The sequence below is a fragment of the Emydura macquarii genome, unplaced genomic scaffold, assembly GCF_026122565.2.
Source record: "Emydura macquarii macquarii isolate MOO-44397 ecotype Brisbane River unplaced genomic scaffold, CSIRO-AGI_Emac_v2 contig_820, whole genome shotgun sequence".
Lineage (NCBI taxonomy): Eukaryota > Metazoa > Chordata > Testudines > Chelidae > Emydura > Emydura macquarii.
In genome coordinates this window covers 403,778-425,727 of record NW_027130957.1, presented here as the reverse complement: position 1 = coordinate 425,727, position 21,950 = coordinate 403,778, and the positions used below count along the sequence as shown (strand labels likewise).

The following is a 21,950-nucleotide window of genomic DNA, read 5'->3' as shown; positions in this document are numbered from 1 at the left end:
TTCCACTCTCCGTATGTCGGGGCTGCCATCAGGAGGCGAGCGCGCTGCGTCTGTAGGCGGAGCTGAGCTGGTGAGAGCCGGCGTGAGTAAGGACTGCAGCGTAGGTGTGGTGCAGGCTGGCTGCCGGAGTAGGTACCCAGTGTATGCGGGATGCTGGCCCCGGCAGCCCCTGTGCTTGCTGTGTCTACACTAGTGGTGTTACTCAAGCCGGCTTTGATCTAGCTAGATCGAGGCCGGCTGAGGCTGTGTCTAGCTAGATCAAAGCTGGCTCGGGTCTGCCTACCTGCGTCACCCCTCGTATCCCGGCACAGCCATACCCAGGGGGAGCGTCGCACGCGGCTGTGCCGAAATCCAGGGGGCTGGCCCTGCCGCGTGCTGAGCACCCCCGGGTGTCCTCAGATCCCATTTGGCTTCCCCAGGAATTCACAGCACTCAGCAGAAACGAGCAGGCGCCCGGGCCATGCAGGATCAGGCGCTAAAGCAGCATCACTCGGTCCCCTCCGGCGCACAAGCCAAGCATAGACAACTTGCAGGACTAGCCAACTGCTAAGTACCAGCCTCCCAAGCCCAGCTGGCTTCCCTCTGACCCCGGAGCGGCGGGAGATCACTCCAGGACGGGGTATGTCGCCGCCGTCGCCACCCCGCAGTTGTTGTCCTGCGTGGACATGAGGATGTAGCCGTCGTTGCCCCAGTAGGTGGACCAGGAGTTCTTGATGAGCCAATAGCTCTCCCCTTGCAGGACCCCATAGCCCACGGCCAGCACCGCGTGGTTCAGGCTGCTGCTGGTGTTCCCTACGGCGGAGAGGAAAGGCGATTAGCCCAGGGGTTTCTCAGGCTGACATTAACCCCGCTGCAGTTACAGACCAGAATCCCCCGCCCCCTGGAATCATGTCTGCATCGGAGGCCGTGGGTTGGGAATCTCCCTAGGGGTAGCCTCCGCCACATCCCCCAGGGGGAACCAAATGCCCTCCTGCAGGCAGCTTTGAGAGTGGTACAGGCAGGTCTCTTTTACACGGGGCAGTCTCAGAGGCCTGGCTAGCCTCGTTCTGCCAGGGAAGTTACTGGGTGCCTGGCCTCTGGGATGGACCACGCTTGCCACCTGGTGGCAGAGCCAGTGCAAAGCTCTTGGCAAACGCTGAGCGCAAGGGGGCTGGCGCATGGCACCGGAAGAGCCCCTCACATTGCTCCACTTACCAGGGGTTCTTCAAGCATGAGAATGCAACACCTTTCTAAGTGCTGTTGTGTGTGTGTGTGTGTGTGTGTGTGTGTGTGGGGGGGGGGGGGGGGGGGGGGAGGAGCGAGAGCTTGCAGAAGAGACACAGGAATGCCATGGAAGCAGGGGCCCGTGGTGCCTGGAAGCACCGCTGTATTCCACCCCTCACCCCACGCTGCTGTGGTAATCTTTGTACCCAATATGCCTTGGAAGGGGTCATTTGGAAATGAATAACTTGCTGGTCGATCACATCGTGGTGAAAAGCCTGTAGCAACGTTATATGTCATGTTATGAATTCCCCCTGCAGGATGTCAGCATATGTTCAAATCCACCCAGCCTGGACTAGGCAGGAGCTGTTAAGCAGTCCTAGCCAAAGCAAAGGATTGTGGGTTTGCCTCAATTTACATAGAATTAGCAAACAGTGTCCTAGGGACAGCAGGGGGTGGCAATGGCAGGAGACACAGCAAGTCTGTGTGTCAACATACACAGGAGCCTGGAGCCACCTTCACCATCAGATTCCACATCACCTTCTTTCCTGTTTGGATAATCTTTGCTTTGAGGGGTAATCTGGAGAAGAATCCACTCCCAAGGGTAAGTGGACTACAAAAGTGAGGGGCAGAAAAACCCCAAGTGATCTCTCCCTCTCTCTCTCACATACGCCTAAGACAACAAAAGAAGAAGCCCTTTGACTTTGGGGGAGATCCTGACCTAAGAAGCCATGCTGCTAGGAACCCGGGGTAAAGATTTTACCTTGGACCAAGTCTCGCTTGTTAAGTTTTAGCTCCCAGAACGTGTTTTATTTCTTTCCTAACCATTTCTGACTTTAATACCTTAGCCTTGCACGCACTTTTGTAGTTGAATAAACTGGTTTTATTTTTAAACTAAACTAAGCCAGGGCTGAGTTGAAACTGAACTGTTTGGTAACACCAGCTAAAGTAGCAAACAGTTCAATATTGACCCCTTAGGGGGCAACCGACCTTTCAGATCTGCACTGTCCCGGAGAGGGCTGGACAGGGAGAACACATGTTTTGGGGTAAATCCAGGACTGGGGGTGTGTTGGAGTCACCCTGGAAGCAGTAACCAAGGCCGGTGGAAACCAGAGTGCGGCTGGCTTGTTGCTGCCCGTCTGCCGGGGTCAGAGTAGCTGGACCAGGACTGCAGCTATACACAGACACTCAGGGTGTCACCTGCCTGCTGTTTGCGGCTGGGAGCTACACCACCAAAGCCTTGTGAGGCACCCACGCATGCAGGGCAGGCGGTGACAACCCCTCACTGGGCTGGGCTGCACCCCAGCATGTGACACCCACCCCTTGGATTTCCAGGATCTCTGAAGGTGCACGTATAGGGGATGCAGCAGAGGGCCTGGAAGTTGTCCGGAGCCAACCCGGTTCTGTGGTGTGCGTGCTGCCCAGGGTGCTTTTCATCGTGGGGCCGGTCCTGCAGGGCACAGAAGTGGCTCCCATACAGTTGCACTAGGAACCAACACCCCCAGGCTGGTGGGCAGGTGTGGTCCCCTATTTATTTTCCCCCTGGGAGAGGGAGGGTGTGCCGCAAGGTGATGCATGAGAGACTCACCCAGCCTGTGCTGCTGGAGGCACTAGAGAAACCCTGGAGAGAGCAGGACTCTCCTGGCCCTGTCTCCTGACAACCTGGGATTAACACGACAGGACCTCGCCTGCTAGACAGGCAACCTCGCCCCCCAGCAAGCGCCGTGCCGCTGGCAGGCCTGGACTCACCGCACCGGGGCTCGTGGTAGACACCACTGGCGTAAAACAAGAAGGACTTGGCGGAGGCGTCGATGCTGACGGCCACGGGGCCGCGCTTGAAGACGGCGGCTTTCATGGCGGTGACGTTGCCGGGGGGGATGTTGACGTAGCCCGTGAGGCGGGCGAGGAGCTGAGACGCATTGTAGCGGCAGTAGCCGTTCTAGGAGACAGGGGAGTTCAACGGCAATATGGGTCGCATGTCCTTGCAGAGCCAGGACGCGCCCAGAGAAACCTCCGTCCGCCCCCTACCACGGCAAAGAGCCAGAGCGAGGAGAAGGGCCCGGGGCATCTGTTAAGTCCTGTCATGCCCAGGACGTGAGTAGTCCGGCCTAGCAGGTAGGACCGGGGGGAGAGCCTGGTGGGAGTCAGGGCTCAAGGACAAATGCAGAAACGAGGAGTCAAGTCAAAGGTCAGAACCAGCATCAGGAGCCTAGGTGGGGATCGTAGCCAGCCGGGAGCATCAGCAGCCAAGCCAGGCAACAGAGCCGAGGGCAGAATCCCGGCAAGGCCTGTTGGAGCAGCAAGCTCTGTGCGGCCCAGTTGCATGGACGGGTCCTGGCAGACCCTCCATGCTTAAACAGTGCACCGGGGCCAGGCAGCGGTCACGGCGGGTGCTACAATGGGGTCTGCGTGGGTGGCACTGCCTGGGGTGCTGAGTCTCCCAGGGCTTACAGCACATTCAGTGCACCTGTGCTGGGGCTGCTGCTAGCAGCATGGACGCATCAGGCACCGGGCGCGCTGCAGACCTGGGTCCCAGCCTTACCCAGCCCCTCTGGTCTTTGAATGACGTGCTCTCAGGAGCCAGGTGCGACAGGGGCTGTAACGAGGGTTACGGCAGCAGGGGAGAAGCCAGACGAAGAAACGTCTGCAGGGCTCAGAGCCAAGTAGAACCGGGAGGTTTGCTTGGGTCTGAGATCCCTGTAAGAGGGAAGAGAGTTCTGCAGTGAGGGGAGCTTTCAGGATCGCCAGAAGCCGTTATCTAGCTCTCCGTTCCACCAAGGGTTTTACACCACTGCCCATCACTGTGGGACTGGAACACCTTCCACGTGAAACCAGAGCCCCTGCGAGTTGTCTAAAACCGGTTATCGTGTCAAGCAAGAAATAAAGGCTCCCCGCTCCCATCTCTGGGGCTCGGGGGTAGGAGAACGGGGCTAGTAAGTTCCATCACGATGACCTGGGCTCCCCGGAGCGTTAGCCAGAGTAGCCCTGCCTGCCTAGGAACGTGTTAGCCAGCAGCACCCCTCCATCCTGCAGCCCCAGCACTAGGTGGCTCATCCACTCCACAGATACGTTCACAATTCAGGCCGCTAGGCCTTGTTCTGGACCGGATTTTGCAGCCTTTGAAATCGACGATAAGGCTCCTGTTGGACTCAGTCCTGCAAGATCCGCCACCGAGCACCAGGAAGTTCAGCCCCCAGGAGTATGTTCTCGCTAGGCATCTACTAACCTCACCCCAGGCTCCCCCCGTCCCTGGCTCTGGACTCTGGTATGAACCTCTGCCTGACCCCCCTGAGTCACCCCGCTGACATCTAGGGCATGCCATAGTCTCACCGCACGCCAGGGCATTGCACAGTGACTGGAGGGACGGGTTTAGTCTCAGCTGCCCTGTCAGAGCCCTGGAGGCTGGTGAACGGAGGCCCAGAGTATCCGTCGTCGGGCAGCCAGGACCATGCCTGAGCGTCCCCATCTGTGCAGCACAGCAACAGAGCCACTGCAGGGAGGGAGCAATCGGCTGCTCCCCGGAGTCCGTCCCGGGCCACTTCCATCATGGCTGCTGTGCTGGGCCCTGCACCAAGCTCTCAGGTCAGCAGCCCCAGCCTTTGCCCAAGGGAGCCCGCAGTTCATTGCCCTGGGGCTCTCCGCGTCACAGCTCCACTCGGCCCCCGGCCACGCGGCACAAGTTCTCTCAGAGGCTCCCCTGGCAGCTGCCTAGAAGAGCCGCCCGACTCACCTGGCCTATGTATGGCCCGTAGGACTCGGCGCTCGGCAGGCCGCCGTGCTTCTTGACCCATTCGAAGGCCCGCCAAGTGAGGCCGCCATCGCAGGCGTAGTTCCCAAAGCCCCAGGAGCAGTCGATCAGCGCTTGCTGAGACAGGGGGGTCAGCTCTCCAGTCTGGGGGGGAAAGGAGGGCAGGGTCGGGCACAGAGAACTCAGACCTTAACCTCACCGGCCCCTCGACAGAAAGGCTGGCTGGTGACCCAGACTTCTCACTCAGAGCTTCCCCAAGACCTCGTCCAAGGAGACACCCCCCCCCCCCCCGCACTGGGGCGGTGCTCCCCTTCTGTTCTATGGGGCCCACTCTCCCTACACCCCGTCAGCAGAGGGGAGGGAGGGTCTTGTGCTCCCTTGTGGCCTGGGACACGGGAGGTCTGGGCTCGTTGCGTGGCCCTGGAAGTCACTTCATCTCTCCGTGCTCCCGTTCCCCACCGGTTAAATGGGGCGAGGGATGTTTCTCTTCTCCCCTTTGTCTTGTCTATTTCGAACGTACGCTGTTCCGGGCAGGACGCCCTCCTGCAATCCCCCGGTCTCTGTACCTCCCCTGCTTGCAATCTCTTACTGTGTGTGCATACAGCTCCTAGCACCAGGAGCCCGGGATCTCAGCTGCAGCAGCCAGGTGCTACCATAATACAGATAATAACTGAAAGAGCGACAATGGCGGGTGCCTTGGCTGTTCCACCCAGTTCGGCCACGCTCCGGATGTGACGAGGCAGCCTTTCTTCTGGGGAGGGAGCTGGGACGTTACCTTCAGGAAGAGGGCACCTTCTAACGCCCCCGTACCAGCAAAGCTCCAGCAGGAGCCGCACATCGCCTGGTCCTTCACCGGGGTCACCGCACCTGGCGGACAGGATAAGAAATGAGCCATACACTTCAGCCATCTAATCTTCCCAGCCTCTGTTCTCTCTCCTCTTTCCCCCTGGAAATTGCCACTTGTTGCCTTCTCCCTCCACCCCAGGTGCCTCGATAGCCTGAAGAAATGCAGCACGAAGGGCAGGTGTCAATACAACGAGTCAAGCGGCAAACTTTTGGGGCATCTGGCCGGGGAGCAGGGGGCCTGTGCACGTGACTAGATGGCTCACGCACATGGAGGAGCAGTCGGGTTTGCATCACGTGCCTGGTACCAGGATGCCGCTTGCCCGGCTGGAGCCGCGGCTGTGCTAGTGGGAGGGCCAAAGTCAGAGAGGAGGCTCAGCTGGCGTCAAGTAAACCTTCCAGCCCAATCGGTGCTGGAGTCACGACGACTCGGGGTACGTCTACCCCGGACCTGGAGGTTAGAGACTCACCCACGCGCCGTTGAAGAGCCTGTGCTTGGGTAACCTACCTGCCCAGCAGCCGGCAGGGCGGGGGTCACGCGGGAAAGGCAGCTAGCAGGAGGGTGTGTATGAAAGTCCCCCACCCCTGCCCAGGGGATGGGTCTCGGGATTCGGGTCGTCTCTCCCCAGTCCAGCCAGGGCTGGCTACTGTGAAAGCATCACGTGAATAAACGAAAAAGGCCCCCAGCCTTTCTCTCGGGGAATTCGCCCCACTGGTCCTGACAGCGTTGGGAGCCGGGTGTGGTACTCAACACTGCCCTCCTCTGTCGAGTTAAGGTAGAACAACGGGTTCCAGGCGGAGCCCTGCAACAGGGTCACCACCTCCAGGGCAACCCCCGGCCTGGGGTCACCCTGCCCTCAACCCCCTCTGGGTCCTCTGCACTCACTGACGCCCTGACCTGAGCGCTGAGCACAAGATCCCCCTTTTGTGGGGTCAGATTTACTACCTCTGTGAGAGGGAACAAACCTGGGGGAGCCCCATGTGTCCCAGCCTTCTCCCCAGCTCAGCCCTCCCTCCGTGCTGGGGCTGCGCTGGTTCAGGCCAGATGCAGCCTGAGAGCAGTTTCTCCTAGCTGGGCCCCCACGTCCTCCCTGGGCTGGGAGAGGTCAGCAAGCCCACAGCCCTGCTTCCCCCGCTGGGGCGGAGATCTCTCCTGCTGGGAGAGAAAGGAGGCAGCAGATATCCTGCCTTCCTTCCCATGGCTCATCCGATCCTGCCAGATAGGGGAGCCCTGCTCCCGCCCCTCTTATCCCCCCCAAGTCTCCTAGGCCTGGGCCCTTAAAGAGACAGTAACCTAGGTTCCTTCCCCCACACCTCCACAAGCATTAACTGTTCCCTTGGATCCATCTTCTTCTCTCCCAACACCTGCCCTTCCCTAGGCTTTCAACCGCCCACAAGGGCCCAGGAGAATAGGGGTCTGTCAGCCCCTATTTAAAGGGGACAGTCACCCTCCCACAAGCACCATCCAGTCCATAACTGACAGGATGGCAGCTGAAATGTGGGTATAAAGCAGGCAGTCGTCCCATACCCCCTTCCCTGCCCCCCAGGCTCTGGCAGGCCTAACCGGCTCCATTTCAGCGTCGCTGGAGCGTGTTTCCCACGTGCCAGGTGACTGCAGGACAGCGAGGACCAGTCGGGGAGTGAAGCAGCCCCAGGGGTGCTCGGAGAACACCCCGCGCTCTGCTGCCGCGGGCAGCCCCGCTCACCATACAGCCTCCAGTCCAGGCTCTCGGGCAGGATGATGCCAGCGTACAGCGCCGCCGGGAACAGCCGCCCGTCGTTGGGAGCTTGGTCCTGCCGCCGCCCCCGCAGCACGGCCAGCTCCTCCGGGGTGCGGTCGGCCAGGTGGTTCAGCGCCAGCTTGTAGGGCAGGTTGGCCCGATTCTTGGAGTGGACGAACCTGGGAGGGGATGGATGTGGTGAAGAGGGGGAGCCGGGCAGCTCCAGCTGGTGGGCAGCCCCGATGGCATCCCTGCAGCAGCCCCTCGCACACGCGCGTTCAAATCACCGCAGTTTGGCGTGAGGTCAAGGGCTGCTTTTTGCTAGACAGCCAGCCCGAAGCAGTCACCTCCCAGGACGTGCATCTCCTCCTCTCTTGCTACAAAGCCAGCAGCGGATGGATGGCCAGAGCCTCAGGCCTGATTCGCGTTTACCCCAAGGCCCCTTTACGCTGGCCTAAGGGTGAATGGGGTACAGGCTTCATTCTCATTAGGAGTGGGGAGTGTGGGGCAGTGGGGGGGGGGTACCGCTGTCTCTGGCACTCTCACATCTATGGCAATCTGCAGAAGCAGCTACTCTGGGCAGAGGAAGTCCTGCAGAACCTTGTTCTAGCACAGGGAGATTACGTTCACTGGCAGAACCGCTGGTTAGCCCCACATGCCCGCCCTGGCGGCAGCATCAGCCCGACACTGACATTACAGGAAGGGGCCAGGATCAAATTCGTCCCGTGTCGCCCTGGGGCTGGCCTGACTCTTCGGCACGTCCTTGGGTCCCTCCGGGCTGGGTCAGAGGAACGAGGCGAATCTGGGATGAAGCACTGGCACCATCCCGTTCCCTGCCCCCTCCCCGAAAACCGGCACAGCCACACCCGGCGCCCCACGGACCCGGCTGCCTCGCCTCCAGGCTCCCACACCTCATGTTGTGAACGAAGGTTTGCGCCCTGTGCTCCAGCTCCCTCTCGCTGCCGTACTCCTTCTTGTACCTCCGCCGGTAGCGATGGAACAGCTGATGGCCTTGGGCCGCCTGCCTGCCCACGAAATCCTGCATGGGGTTGGCCAGGAGGCGGTGCTCCGCTCCGTCTCCCGGGGGAAACTCACACTCCATGTCTAGGGCAGCAGCAGATCTAGAGGTTACACCCATTGCTCCCAGACACCCGCCTGCGGTCCCCCCGTCTCTGTGCCGCCCCTGCTTGCATTAACACACCTCCCACAACCCAGCTGCTTCTTGAGCTTCATGCCCACGGCGTGCACTCCAGCAGGGGTTCCCAACCCGGGGCCCGGGGGCCAAAAGTGGCCCGGGAGGTCTTTCAAAGTGGCCCACCGCTCCCCGCTCACTGGCTGCAGAAGGACCCAGGCAGAGCACGTTGCCGTGGGGCTACAAGACCAGTGCAGGCTCCTTGCTGTAGCCAAGGGGACGGGAGATCAGCGCTCCCCTCCCTTGGCTGTAGCAGGGAGCACGGCAAAGTGCTCTGCCTGGGTCCACAGGCGCTGGGGTCCCTGCTGGAGCCAGAGGGAGTGGAGATCAGTAAGGAGGCAGCCTCCTCCCTGAACTCCTTCCGTCTGGCTGCAGTTGGGGGATGGGGGTGCTGCTGGCGGAGCAGCCAGGACCCACCATGCTTGAAGAAGGGCAGGACTCTAAAAATCAGGGCCTTCCGGTTTGTCGCCCACCGTGACTTAGCTGCCAGGCCACCTGCTTCAGTGTGTAGTGACAGTCACTCATCTACACTAGTGCTTTGTCCGTGCGTGTGTGACACACTGTGTGTCATTTGTAGGTGTAAAATAGTGACTGTAAACATGAGCCCAGGAGCATTGCAATGCTTCCTTTAAATACGAGTGACTCGTGGTCCTTAATGGTGTACACGTCAAGGCATTTTTTTATGAGCTGAGAGACTGGTGGCCCTTCAGGGCTGTAAAAATGATATTTGTGGGTTGGGAACCCCGGCCCCCCAGAATAACAGTGACCTGGGACCACCCCCAAGACACGTGGCTCCCCCAGAGTCTGGCACTGGTGTCTGATGAAGAAGAGGAGACTGCCTCGCTAGCACATTTTGGAAGGGAATGAAGGCTCCCAAGCAAATAGGTGAGGGAGCCCTTTCCCGTTTCCCACTCTAGTTTTTGCTAAGCAGGCGGTATCCCCTAGGACAGGCACAGCACTGTCCCACCAGAGCCCTCCTGGCAGGGCTAGGACATTGGCCGTGGGGTGAAACACGTGCTGGTCAGAACTAGGCTTGCGAACAGCTGCATATTCAAGCCAGTCGCTCCTTTCCACCTTCCAGACACGTGCAGCCCCTGGTCAAGAATGCATGGAGTGCTGCACCTCCGCCTGAAACAAGCCCTTCGTTCCTTCTCCATCCTGGGAAGCTCAGCGTGCCGGCTTTAGCCCACTGGACAGCGAGGTGGGGGTCTGCATCGCTGAAGCTATGGCTGGTTCAGCCAACACATCTGCAGGGGGGTCACCAAATCACAGGGTCCCCCCATCCCAGGGCCAGCTGAACACGCTAATGTGAAGTTTGCTACTCATCAGTTTGAATCCGGATCAACCTCCCTTTATTTGAGCGCTGGCTGGGCCGCATTTCAGCATTAACCAGCCGTGTGTTTCCATGTCTCGGAGCCGTGCAAACACGTGGAGATTTCACAGCAGCCAATGAATCACTCTGACACGCGGCCCCTCCTGGCTGCCCCGCTACGCTACGATACTGTCCCTGGCTTGAAAGAGCGAGGCGAGCGGGTTCATGTTCCCACCATGGCTTTGGTCAATGTTTTGTGGCTTCTTCCGGCAGCGTCCTGGCTCCCAGATCCTGGCCCCAGGGCCACGGGCCTCCCTGCACAGGTTCAGGAGCTCCGGTTTCAGGTGTCCCCTGCCCCCGGGGAAGGGCTCAGCATTTCCCCGGTGTGGAGGGGGAATTGCCACTCACCACTCGGGAGGTCCAAGACCCCGGCGGGGAAGCTGCGGGAGAAGCGGCTGTAGTCGATTTCGTACTTGTCGTAGTGGGAGCCCAGCAGGCTGTTGAAGCCCCTCATCTCGTAGTGGACGGGCACGGGGCCCTCGGCGGAGCTGGCCACCCACAGGGTGTAGACGTTCTTCTTCTGGCCCCAGCTCGACACGTTCTGCCACACGGTGCAGAGCTGCCCTCCGTAGTACTCCTCCCGCACGTGCTGGGCAGGCAATGTTAGTCTCGGTGCTGTGTAGTCTGAACGCAACGTTTCCCGAACGGGGGGTCCCCAGGCTGTTGTAGGGGGGCTGCGAGGTCACAACAATATTGCCATAACCTTTAGATCCTTTGCTAGGGTCCCCGTATTTCCAGTTCCCAAGCAGAGGACACTGCCAGTGCCAGGCGGAAGGGACCCTCCGGGGAGGGGTTAGCGTGGCTAGAATTTTATTTCATCAGCAACTCCGGCGCCATAGCGCCTGGGGGAGGGAATGCAGTTCAGCCTCTCCCCCCTGCCCAGATTCAGGGCCAGCCATTCCCTAAAGGAGTGCTGGCAGCAACTGAGAAGTTGCTTTCCACCAGGCCCACTAGGTGAAGGCCAGGAGACAGCGTCAGTCCATCCACACCTCCCCTCCAGGCAGGACACTGGGAGCACTGGAGTGACACTAACCAAGGCTTTTCCCCTGCATTCAGCCCCTTCCGACCCCCCAGCAAACATCCACAGGAGAGAAGCACATACGCGTGTGTGTGTGTGTGTGTGTGTGTGTGTGTGTGTGTGTGTGTGTGTGTGTGTGTGTGTGTGTGTGTGTGTGTGTGTGTGTGTGGGGGCGGCTAGGCTCCTCGTTCAGACTTGGCTGGGTCTGGCGGGTACTGGGGAGACCCCGTTTGCTACAAGACGCCTCGGCAGGGCGGGCGTCCAGCCAAGCCAGCAAGCCACCCAGGCCAAAGGAAGCCCTTGGCTGTGAACCAAGCGCCTGACATCCTGGCTTTTCCGCCTGCCTCGCTTTAGAGCAGTGGTTCTTAACCTTTCCAAACTACTGTACCCCTGAAGCCTGAGTCCCACCCCCACGGGGCTGAGGCATGTAACTTAGTTTCATGGCGCCCCTGTGGATCCAGGCAATTGCCTTTCTTGCCACTCCCAATACCAGCGACCCCTCTAAAACTGTCACAACCCTCAGGTTGAGAAACACTGCTTTAGAGACTCACCTTGAAGCCGCCCAGCCTGGGGAAGACGCTCTGTGGATAGACGCGGTGCCCAGGGGTGCCGCCGATCCGGAAGCACTTCCGGACGTTCACCTCCACCTCTGTAGTCTCTGGGGTGACCTTGTAGAGGGCACCAAAGGGCCTCTCAGCCCCGTACTGGAAGGTGACCACTTGCCCTAGGAGGCAGGGAAGAGATGCAGGCAGGGCAAGACGGTTCCTGGGTCCAGCCTCACGCAAGGGACGGGGAGAAAGAGCCGGGGTCTCCCTCTCTCCCTGTGCAGGTGGAGAAGGGGAAACGGCAGCTCACGTCTCACTCTCCAGCTGCATATAAAGAAGTGTCAGCGTCTGTAGCTTTTCAGACCCACATGGGGCCAGTGCCACACGTCACCGCCGCAGATCCCGGGGAGGTGGGGACGCAGCCCTGGGAGCTGTTAGCTGCCACCTCGCCATAGCCACTGGCCCGGCTGCCCTGCTATCCTCTCTGCACCGGTGCTGAGCTGCGCCGGGCTACGTGAACAGGGGGAAAACGACGGCCTAGCGCGGGCCGAGCACCAGGCCGTGCGCGCCCCGCCGTGGAGAGCCGCGGTGTATTTCACAAGTGGCGGCACCTAGCACCTCCTGCAGGCTGTCCCTCCGGCTCACACCCACCGGAACGTGCAGACCCCCGGCCCTCGGCTGTCGGTGGGAAGAGAGAAGGGGAGCCCAGGGAACAACGAGCAGCTGCGAGGATGTAGGTCTCCATTACTTCCCCCATCTGCTCAGAGGATCCCCTGCTCCAAGGCGCACGGAAGTAAATGGACAGGCTCCCGTTGGGCTCCGGATCAGACCCCAAGACACAGCGATGCTAATCAGGTCCCCCTCATCCATGGCTTGGTCCCTGGGGGCACGTTAGCCTGGGGGGGCGTTGTCCCACTGAGGCTCTGACAGCCTTCTGGCCATCGCCTCTGAATGTGGCCCCAACGGTGGGGCCGGGCCCTGGCACCTGGTCAGGAGCTGCGAGGGAACACGTCTCCCACAGAGGTCCAGCTGGCCTACCGTGGTAGTACTCGATACGGCTCTTTTCTCCGGACAGGTTGTACCAGGCTTCAAAGGGCTCCTTGATCTCAGCAAACGGCATGTCAATCACCCCTGCAGTGTGCAAGACCAGCCGCCGGGTTAGCCAGAGTCTGTGCCAAGATGAGCTCAGACACACCCGATTCATGGCACATGCGGTGCCACCCCCTGGGCAAGCTCAGATGTGCCTGATTCATGCCACACGCAGTGCCACGCCCTGGGCACGCCAAGAGCCTGGGGACCAGCTTTCAGTTCTGGAGGTTAAACTGGGTCAGAATCCCCATTCCGCCCCATTTCACATCCAGTGGAGTGGAGCCTCCATCGGCGAGAGTTCCCGGAGACGCAGATCTGTGCGCCCAGCTGCTCCCCGGGTCCTGAGATATGGATGACGAGATGCAGACAGCTCCACATGCCCCCCTCCCCACCCCGGGAAATATACTGGGACACCAGCACCGTGAAGCAGCAACGGAACAGCCTGGCCCAATGGAGAGGAAATTAGGCCAAGCCACTTCACCCTCCGCGGCATTGCCGCTCCCTCCCATCCCAGAGCCTCTCGCCGGGAAGCTGCTCAGTGCAGATTTCCCCCTTGCGCTCTCCAGGGGCTGGGTTATGTCAGTTACCCAGATAGGCCTCCGGCCAACTGTTATCCCCGCAAGAGACAGAAAGGACGAGGGAGACCTTTTACTCATGCCAGCTGCAATGTTAATTTAATGAGCGATCCAGGGCCAGAGTGGAGCAAAGTGACCCGAAAACTGCCCCTCGAGGAACGGCTGAGGATTCTCTGGGTGCGGGGGAACCCTGGACTGGCAGCGCCTCACGTGGGCACAGGGGGTATCAGGGCTGGCTGGGAGAAGGGAGACAATGGGGTAGTGGAGTGTGATGCACTCGCTGATTTCTGGTTGATGGGAGACAGTTCTAGCTGATTTAGTTGGGGTTGGTCCTGCTCTGAGCAGGGGGTTGGACTAGACACCTCCTGAGCTCCCTGCCAGCCCTCATCTTCTATGATTCTGTGTAAGTCGCAGCAGCCTCTGGGCTGCTCTAACTTGCACTGGGGTCAATTCATCCCCCAGCTGGCTTAGAGTACGTCTACACTGCAGCTGGAGGTGCAATTTCCGGCTCAGGCAGCCGGACATGCGCTAGCTTTGATCGGGTTCGTGCACTAAAAACAGCAGCAGGGTAGCCGGGGCAGCGAGCTGCACAAGTGCCATCCTGTCCGAGACCCTCGGGACGTGCTCGTGTTGTGGCCACACTGCTATTTTTAGTGTGCCAGGCGCTCAAAGCCAGCACCCATCCCTTTGCCTGAGCTGGGACCGACGCCTTCAGCTGCAGCGTCATGTCACCTCGGCCACCTCCCCCAGCCCTCAGCTGGGCCGAGCAGGCGCGCGGAGAAGCTGAGCACTGAGCCCCACTGGAGGATGTGAGGTGAGGGTGAAAGGGGAACGCGTGTCAGAGGTCTGGCACGCAGGAGGGAGATGCTTCTGGGGGAGGCCATTCCCGCAGCCACGCTGGTCTAGCTGCTTTGACGTAGGCTGTGGGTGAAGGTCGAGATAAAGCCCCTTTTCCGGCTGGCCTTGACCGGGGCTGTGTTTTGGAACAAGGAACCAGCAAACAAGTTGCCGCTGTCCCTTGGGTTGTGTAAACAACGGAGCCACCCTCTGTCTTCTTAGAGCTTGTTAGTGCTTTTCTGTCTCTCTCCTCCTGATTCACACTCCTCCCCTCCCCCCGAGCTCCTTCCTATTCTCTGCACTGATTTTACTTTTCCTCTTAACAAGAGACACTGGGCCTGTGGCCCGGAGACTTGGCAATAGCTTCTGGAGCTCAAGTCTCACCCAGGAACCTAGACCAGGTGTACTGAAGGACTTTACAGTAATCGTAACACAGAGTAATTGCCTCCCTCTAATGAGAAGCAGTATTGCCTAGTAGCTAGAGCACTGGCGAGGGACTCAGGAGACCTGGATTCTATTCCTAGCCCTGCCACTGGCCCAATGGGTGACCATGGGCAAATCATGCCCCCCTCTTGTGCCTCAGTTTTCCCATCTGTCAAATGGGGGTAATGAGAATGCTGCTTCTTTGTAAAGCACTTTGCGATCTGATGAGGGGAGCTAGGTATTAATTGTTATTATTATTAACTGCCCGGCACTGTTGCAGAGTGGACCCTAATGGGTCTGAGAAGCTAGCTGGACAAGACAGCCCTGCTGCCATCTGTAGCTATCACTTAGACTGATGGCCATGAGGAGAGGGAGCCAGCTTGGCAGGCAGACTCTTATTAAGACAGTCCTGCCCTGCAGTTGGGGAGTGGGGGACTCAGTCAAGGGCCAGATCCTTGCCCCTGTGGGGCTCTGTGTGGACGCAAGGGTCCACCAGCTCAGATCCAGTTGCAAGCCTGAGGGTTGCAAACACAATGTTTACTGCAATGAGCCGCGCCCATCGGGGACTCGGGTGCCAGATGCACTGGGAGACCGAGCAGGCAGAGGGTTTGTTTGTTAACTCTTGCTTACTAGAGATGAGGGTCTCCTGCTTCCTTTCCCTTCCCAGCTGGTGTCTGTCTGTCTGTCTTTGTCTGAGAGTGGCGGTAAAGGGTTCTATTCTATCAAGATATTGACACGGCTTCCATCCCCCCAGAATCCCAAATAAAACCAGCACTGGATTTATCCTCACCGGCCTCCTGGAATGTACCATCATCCCCATTTCACAGATGGGGAAACCGAGGCACAGACTGAGGCAGCGACTTGCCCCGGGTCTCACAGGGAGAGCCACAACTGAACCCACCACTCCCGAGTCTCCGCCCAGTGCGTTAACCACAAGACCTGTCCTCCCGCTATGGATGAAGAAGAGTTGAAGTGCTAAGAGACGAGCTGTTGGTCTTTGTTAAGCACTACAGTGATGGCCCGAAATATTCCCTTTCCCCATAGCAGTCCTGCCGTATCTGGGGAGGGGAGGCGGCTGGAGAACGCTAGTTTACAAGGGGTGTTTTCAGTCTCTCTGGTTAACATTAAAGACTGTTGGGCTCCCAGGAGGCTACAAGCCATGGTGGCTGCACCTTTATGGCCCCGTATAAATGATAATCTCTGGGGCTCAGTTTCCACAGCTGCTAAAGCTCCCCACTTACCACTTCCATGGCTCAGAGGGGCCAGATCAGGGCTCAGGATTATCCCACATGTGTCTTACCAGAGGGCAGGGCAGGGACGTTTCTGGGGCTGAGGCGTCACCACGAGACGCACGCTCCGCAGTGATCGGCAGGCAGGAGAAGAGACTGCTATACAGACCCCAAACCACAGAGTACCCGGCCCGCTCACCTGAGACATGGTAGACGTTGCCAAAATCAGGGACGATCCAGCCAGACGCACACCCTGCTCCTGTCAAACAAGGATCAGCTGATTTCTCGGCATCAGACATTTCCCTCCCCAAACCAGCCGGAGGGGCCAGGAGACAGGAAATCTTCCCAGGCTGCCAAAGGCTGGTACGTAAGGAAGTGCCGGTCTTTAATCACTCGATCCCACTGAAATCCCCTTGGGGCTACTCGGGTGCTTAAAGTCAGGCATGGGCTTAAACACCTCGCTGAATCAGGGCCTTAATACACCGGGAATGGAGAAGAGGCGGTGGCTACGCTACCTCACGCTAGGAGCAGGGCTCCCTGGCAAACCCTTTTGTAAAGCAGGCGTCCCAGAGGGAGCACAGATCTGCGCCAGCCCAGGATGGGTTTGGTTACATTCAAGGTCCTTCATTGTTGGGATTTGCTGATTCCCCCCCAAAACTCCTGGGGTTTGAAAAGCTACAATTCGGGTTTTACCGATTTTTCACTCAGATTTTGGCTTTTTGGGGGCCCGGGAACGTTTCACAGGGGAAGCGGATGGGGCCGTCCCATGGCAGAGAGCCCTGTCTGCTTCCCCAGCCGGACACAGCCTGCTCCAGACCCCAGCCCTTCAACACCGCCCCATGGCACAGAGCCCAGCAGAGTGGGGGAGCACGACGGGCTGGCAGCTGTCCAACTGCTACATCAGGAGTAACTCCGCCCCGGCTCCCGCTCCCATCAGTGCCAAGCACCCCTACCCCCTCTCCGCACCCCCCACTCCCCTTCCTTTCTGATTCTTCACTAATTTTCACCCGGTTTTTACGTTTAAGAAAAACTCCCCAGGCGATTTCAAACCAAATAAACCCTGAAAACGAAGGGCTTAGAGATGTCCTCCCCACCCCCCACATAAACCCATCCCAGCTCCTCGCCTAGCACTGCACCGTTGTGGGTGCCGCCACGCAGGTCTGGCACGGGTAGCGCTTTGCAGTGTGGATATGCCACTCGGGCTAGGCCAGCGCAGGGTAACTCCGGGATAAACACAAGAGGTAGGATCTGGACTGGGGTTAAAACAGCAGCGAGAAGACAGCAGCTCGGGTTTTCACTCGAGGGCAAGCCCAGTTTGCCCGCTAGGCTTTAACTGGAGCTGCTAACCCTAGCTGCTGTGACTTCGCTGCTGTTTTAACCTGTGTCAGCTCCCCGCACTAACACACCTGCTGCAGGGATGACCGGCTCTCAGGTGCTTGGGACAGTGTTGCCCCAAAGTTCCTGGGCGTGGCAGGTCTGTGAGGCAGCTCCGCGCACGTGCGTGGTTGTGTGTACGTTACACTCACCGCTCAGAAAGCAAAATGCAGGCAACAGAAGAGAGGCCATTTTCTTCCAGAACAGAGTTTCCATCATGTCTGGGGGGGTGGAAAAAGGATCAGGAATTAATCACATGAATCATTTCTCTGGGGAAGCTCTTCTGGTCCCTGCATTTCCATCGGCATCTGGCCACGGGATCAGCTGCATCTTCTCTAGCCGGCATCGCGACCTGATGTTCTGCACCTAGGGCCCTTTGTAAAGCAGTTTCTAAGCCAGGAGGGGAACAAAGCTCAGCGGATTTGTCCGACAAAGCAAGGAGGGGTTACATTTCCCTCCCAGTGTGCTTTGTAGGCCGCACGTGCAGGGTCGTGCCCTCACCTGTGAAATGCAGCCAGCTCTGGGGAGGGGCATGCCGGCTGCTTGAAAGCTTGTAGCAACGTGGATGGCAATTTCAGGGCAGAACTGGAGGAAGGATCCTGTGTGGAGCTGACATTGCCGGGAAATTTAGGGAGATGGAAGGGAATTAACCGCACTGGGATGTGACTGGGACCCTGAGAGGACGCCCTGACCGCTTGGGAAAGAGCCACGGGGATATGATGGCCAGAAAGGTGCAGTGTCACCAATCAAGTGACAAGTAAGGGGAAAGCACCCGCTGCTGAGCCCCCCACCCTGCTCCTTGCAGCACATGAGGGGAGCACCCCCTACCAAGGCCCCCACATCCACTCCCTGCAGCACAGCGCCCCCCTGAGGCCCTTTCTACACTAGGGCCACTTGGAGAGCATAGCTAGACTACAGCGGCAAAGTGCTTCTAGTGGGTGCAGCGTATACTGGCAAAACGGCACTTTGTCCTGGCGTTCCTCATTGCAGCCCCCCTCAGCGAAACAAGCACGGTGCATTGAAACAGGGTAAATCCGGCAAGCTGTCGCTTTACCAGTAAGGGGTCTCCTGGGCCTGCTGGCAGGCTAGGGGGCTCTGTAGGGAAGCCTGTGGTCCGGGGCCTCAGCAGTCAGTCTGCAAAGAATCAGCCTAGCGCAATGCGGGGTGAGTCGTGCCTCTCTGCCTTAAGCTAACCGGCCTACAGTCACTCGGGTCATACAGCTTGCACTGTCTGAATCTTGGCACCTTAGTAATTCCTCCTGCTGGTTACCCAGGCTCCCTGCACTGGTACATGTGCAACTGAAGAATCTCTGTTCCCATCAGTTCAATTTGTTCATGACATCTTGCGGCTGAGTTTTGTTCAGCATTTATTTCCTTTACTACCCTCCCCTTTGCATCGGTGGTTTAATGTCCTCAGAGCAGCTACAGCCCTGCAGCTGAGATTAGTTCCCCACTCGTGCGATGCAGGCCATCCTGTGTGCATGGCTCTCTTTCCCACTGGATGTTCCACAAAACCAAAACCTTCAGCCTCACACCCGTCCGGCAGCCAACAGTTCACCTCCAGTATTTTCTGCCTTCTCTTGCTCATTGGACCAGTAGGATCTCTGAGGACTTTCCTTTTCTTCTCCTCCCTTTCAAGGTGCCTGGGATCTTCTATAATCTGTGTGGTTCGAAGTGATGCCGCATCATCATGAGAGGAGACTTGTAAGACAACTTCATCATCCCATCTAATGCTGCAGTTACATCTCCTATCTTCACTGCAGGGAGACAGCGCACCGTCCTATCGTCCTTGTGTCTGTCGCTGAATTCTCTGTCCACTCTTCTTAATATGGAGTCGCCAATTGTTTGCATTCTTAGGATGGCTGAAGAACCTGGCTTGGTTGCTGCTTATTTCATACCACCAGGACACCCACCAGGTTTATCCCCTGTAGCTTTATTCCATTCCTCCAGAGACAGGTGCTTCCGTAGTTGACTTGCTGAGTATCTGAAGATGTTCTAGTCGGGTTGGATATCTCCTGGCTCTCTTTCCAGGTCACAAACTGTCTGTCCGTTTCTTTGGTTTCTACTCTCTCTAATTCCCTTATCACTGATCCTTCCCCTCTGGCATCTATGACAATTGTTTCTAAATCTGGTCGTCCAAGAAGTCTTCATTTTCTTGCAATTTACGCTTCCAGACCCCATGTCTGCTCCTCTGGTGCGGCTGCCAGCTTGCACGTCCTACACCAGAAACCTATTCCGCCTTCTGGCAGAAGGCAAAGCAGAGCACGTCCAAGGTAGGTCACAGCACGTGTTCTCTCCTCAGCCCTATCTGCTGCCTGGTGGAGAGCCAGACCTAACGCAGGAATCACACTCCCCGTTTGCCACTCTTGTTTACGTCAACTGACTTATATCCGAAGCCTCACGGCTCAGCCCAAACAGGAGCTAACAACCGCTCAGACGTCCAACACTGTTCAAACCCCAGAGGTCCCAGCGACAAGGCCCTCACTGAAACTCAGCCAGACCTTTGCATCAGGGGCCTGCAACCTAGCAATCGAATCTCCCCGGAGAACAACCAGCCAGCACATGGGACGAGCACCACGCTTGCCAAGGCCCTCGCCCTGCAAATATAGACGCCGCAGCTTCACCCCCTGAAATGCCCCGAGTTGCTGCTCCGGTTACCCTGCTAAAGGGGATGCGAAGGGCTGGTGACACGGGCCACAACTTTTCACAAGGTAAATGTTGTAAGTTGAGGAGTTCCACGTCTCAACTACGTCCGAACAGCTTCATGGGCGTGGGGACGTGTCACTTGGGGCGACCAAGCCTGATTTTGTCCCATACAGCCAGCCAAACCCCAGCTCCTCATTCAAACTCCAAATACAAAATGGAAGGGCGGGGGGCATGACATTTTGCAGCATATTACTCAAGAACAAAGCTTCAAGGCAGCGAGTGGCAATTCCCAGCCTGAGGGCCGTGGGGATATGTCACAGGGGGTGACTCAAACCTTCTTTTTTCCCGTCCAGGCTGTGAAAACCCAGCTCCTCACTTGAGTCTGTCACTAATAAAGGAATTTGTCATTTCCACTTGTGCCTCCTTCAATCACATTCATCTGATGACATTTCGAAAGATGTTCTCTTACCGGGCTGTCCTTTACAATCATTTTGCCCTTTTTCTAAGGAGCATGGAACCACCAATAAAGAGCTGGAACCACGAATAAGGAACTGAGAATAAGGAACCGTCTTCAGCCATCTTGCAGATGTCTGTAATGTAGATCAGGCCTAACGCTTCCTCTGCGCCTTCTGCCCCGATTGCTAGATTGTTTATCTGAGTCCCTTCTCTGTCTCAATCTCTAGCCACACCCTGGTGACAGCCAGTATCAGATGTAATCACACCATTCTGAGAACACAATTTCCGGGCAATGGGGCAACTGGCCAGGTAGGCGCCAACAGTCAGGATGTGTCTGAAAATAAATTTCCCCTCCCAAAGCCATGAACAGAACCCAGGAGTCCTGATTCATTGCTCCTACAGCCAGGACTAGAACCCAGGAGTACTGAAACCTGGACCCCCCGTTGTACCCAACTAGACCCCACTTCCCTCCTAGACCCAGGAGTGCTGACTCTCAGACACCTCCGCTCCAATCGAAACACCATGCTCCCGCTACGAGCAGCCATTTAATCAAACATGTTCTGAATCTACCCTACAGGACCTCGTATCACGTGACAACCTCCCGTTCGTTGATTGATCTTTTCAATCTGTGGAGCACAGCAGACAACTCAGGAGTGGGGCCCACCCACTGTTTAGTCACTCAAAGCCATGTTACCTTGCGGTTTCCCGGCCCCATAGTTTACACTGGGACTCTTTGGGGCGGGAGCTGTCGCTCACGCTGTGTGTGGGGAGCCCCCGGTGTATTTTCAATGCTAGTACCAGTAACGCTGAGATAGTGAGGTCCAGTGGCTAAAACACTGCACTGGGGCCCAGAGCGCCTGCGTTCCACTCCCGCATCTGCCACACACCAGCTGTAAGACAGCGGGCACATGTTGTGGCTCCTCTCTGTGCCTCAGTTTCCCCTTTTGTCAATTTCGATTGTAAGCTCTTCGGGGTAGGGACTGTCTCTCTCCGTGTGTGTGTGCAGCCCCTGGCACAAGAGGGGCCTGGCCTCAGATGGGGCAGGGACGGGCACAATGGGGCCCTGATCTCAGTTGGAGCTGCACCCATAACAAAGTACCACCCCTTCACCTACTTTTGGTGACTTAGAGAATCGAAGAATCATTCCCCCCAGACAGGTTTTTGCCCCCCAATAAAGCCGAGTGGCTCTTACCTGGGCCCTGGGCCTGGGTTAGCAGCTGGGGTGTGGCCTCATCCCACCGCAGACACTAACCAGCAGGGCAGAGGGGTTAGATAACTAGGAATCGTATTCATCTATATCTGTGGCAATAGCGTCAGCGCTGTGAGTGGCTGATGCCTCAGGAGAGGAAAGGGAACCTTGGTAGAGACTTCCGGGCTCTTAAAGGCAACGCTCTTGCTGTTGAGCTGGCAGTAAGGTTCAGTGGTTAGAATGACTGGGAGTCAGGACTTCTGGGTTCCACGCCCGTTTCCGGGAGGGGAGTCTAGCAGGTTAGAGTGGGGGTGCTGGGGGTCAGGACTCCTGGGTTGTATCCCCAGCTCTGGGAGGGGGAGCAGGGGGGCGGGGGCTGGGAATTAAGGCTCCCACATTCTCTTTTGTTCTGCCATTTTTCTCCATCTGTGCCATGGGGACAGAGACCTCCCCCCCTCTCTCCCCAAAGGCTGAGGTGAGGAGCTCACCAGAT

The 21,950-nt window shown here is 58.0% G+C and overlaps 1 protein-coding gene across 1 annotated transcript; it reads right to left on the bottom strand.

Annotated features, from left to right (window-relative positions):
- LOC137149759 (digestive cysteine proteinase 1-like) lies at window positions 1-21,495 on the bottom strand. The gene is made up of 12 exons (XM_067543358.1): window positions 21,461-21,495; window positions 17,319-17,387; window positions 15,992-16,051; window positions 12,678-12,770; window positions 11,646-11,818; window positions 10,425-10,665; window positions 8,424-8,616; window positions 7,498-7,691; window positions 5,724-5,815; window positions 4,931-5,092; window positions 2,950-3,139; window positions 1-792 (listed from the first exon to the last, which is right to left on the bottom strand). Exons 2-12 carry the CDS (start codon window positions 17,383-17,385, stop codon window positions 605-607), a joined length of 1,653 nt encoding a protein of 550 aa, XP_067399459.1. The 5' UTR covers window positions 17,386-17,387; window positions 21,461-21,495; the 3' UTR covers window positions 1-604.
- Window positions 21,496-21,950: the final 455 nt, after the last annotated feature.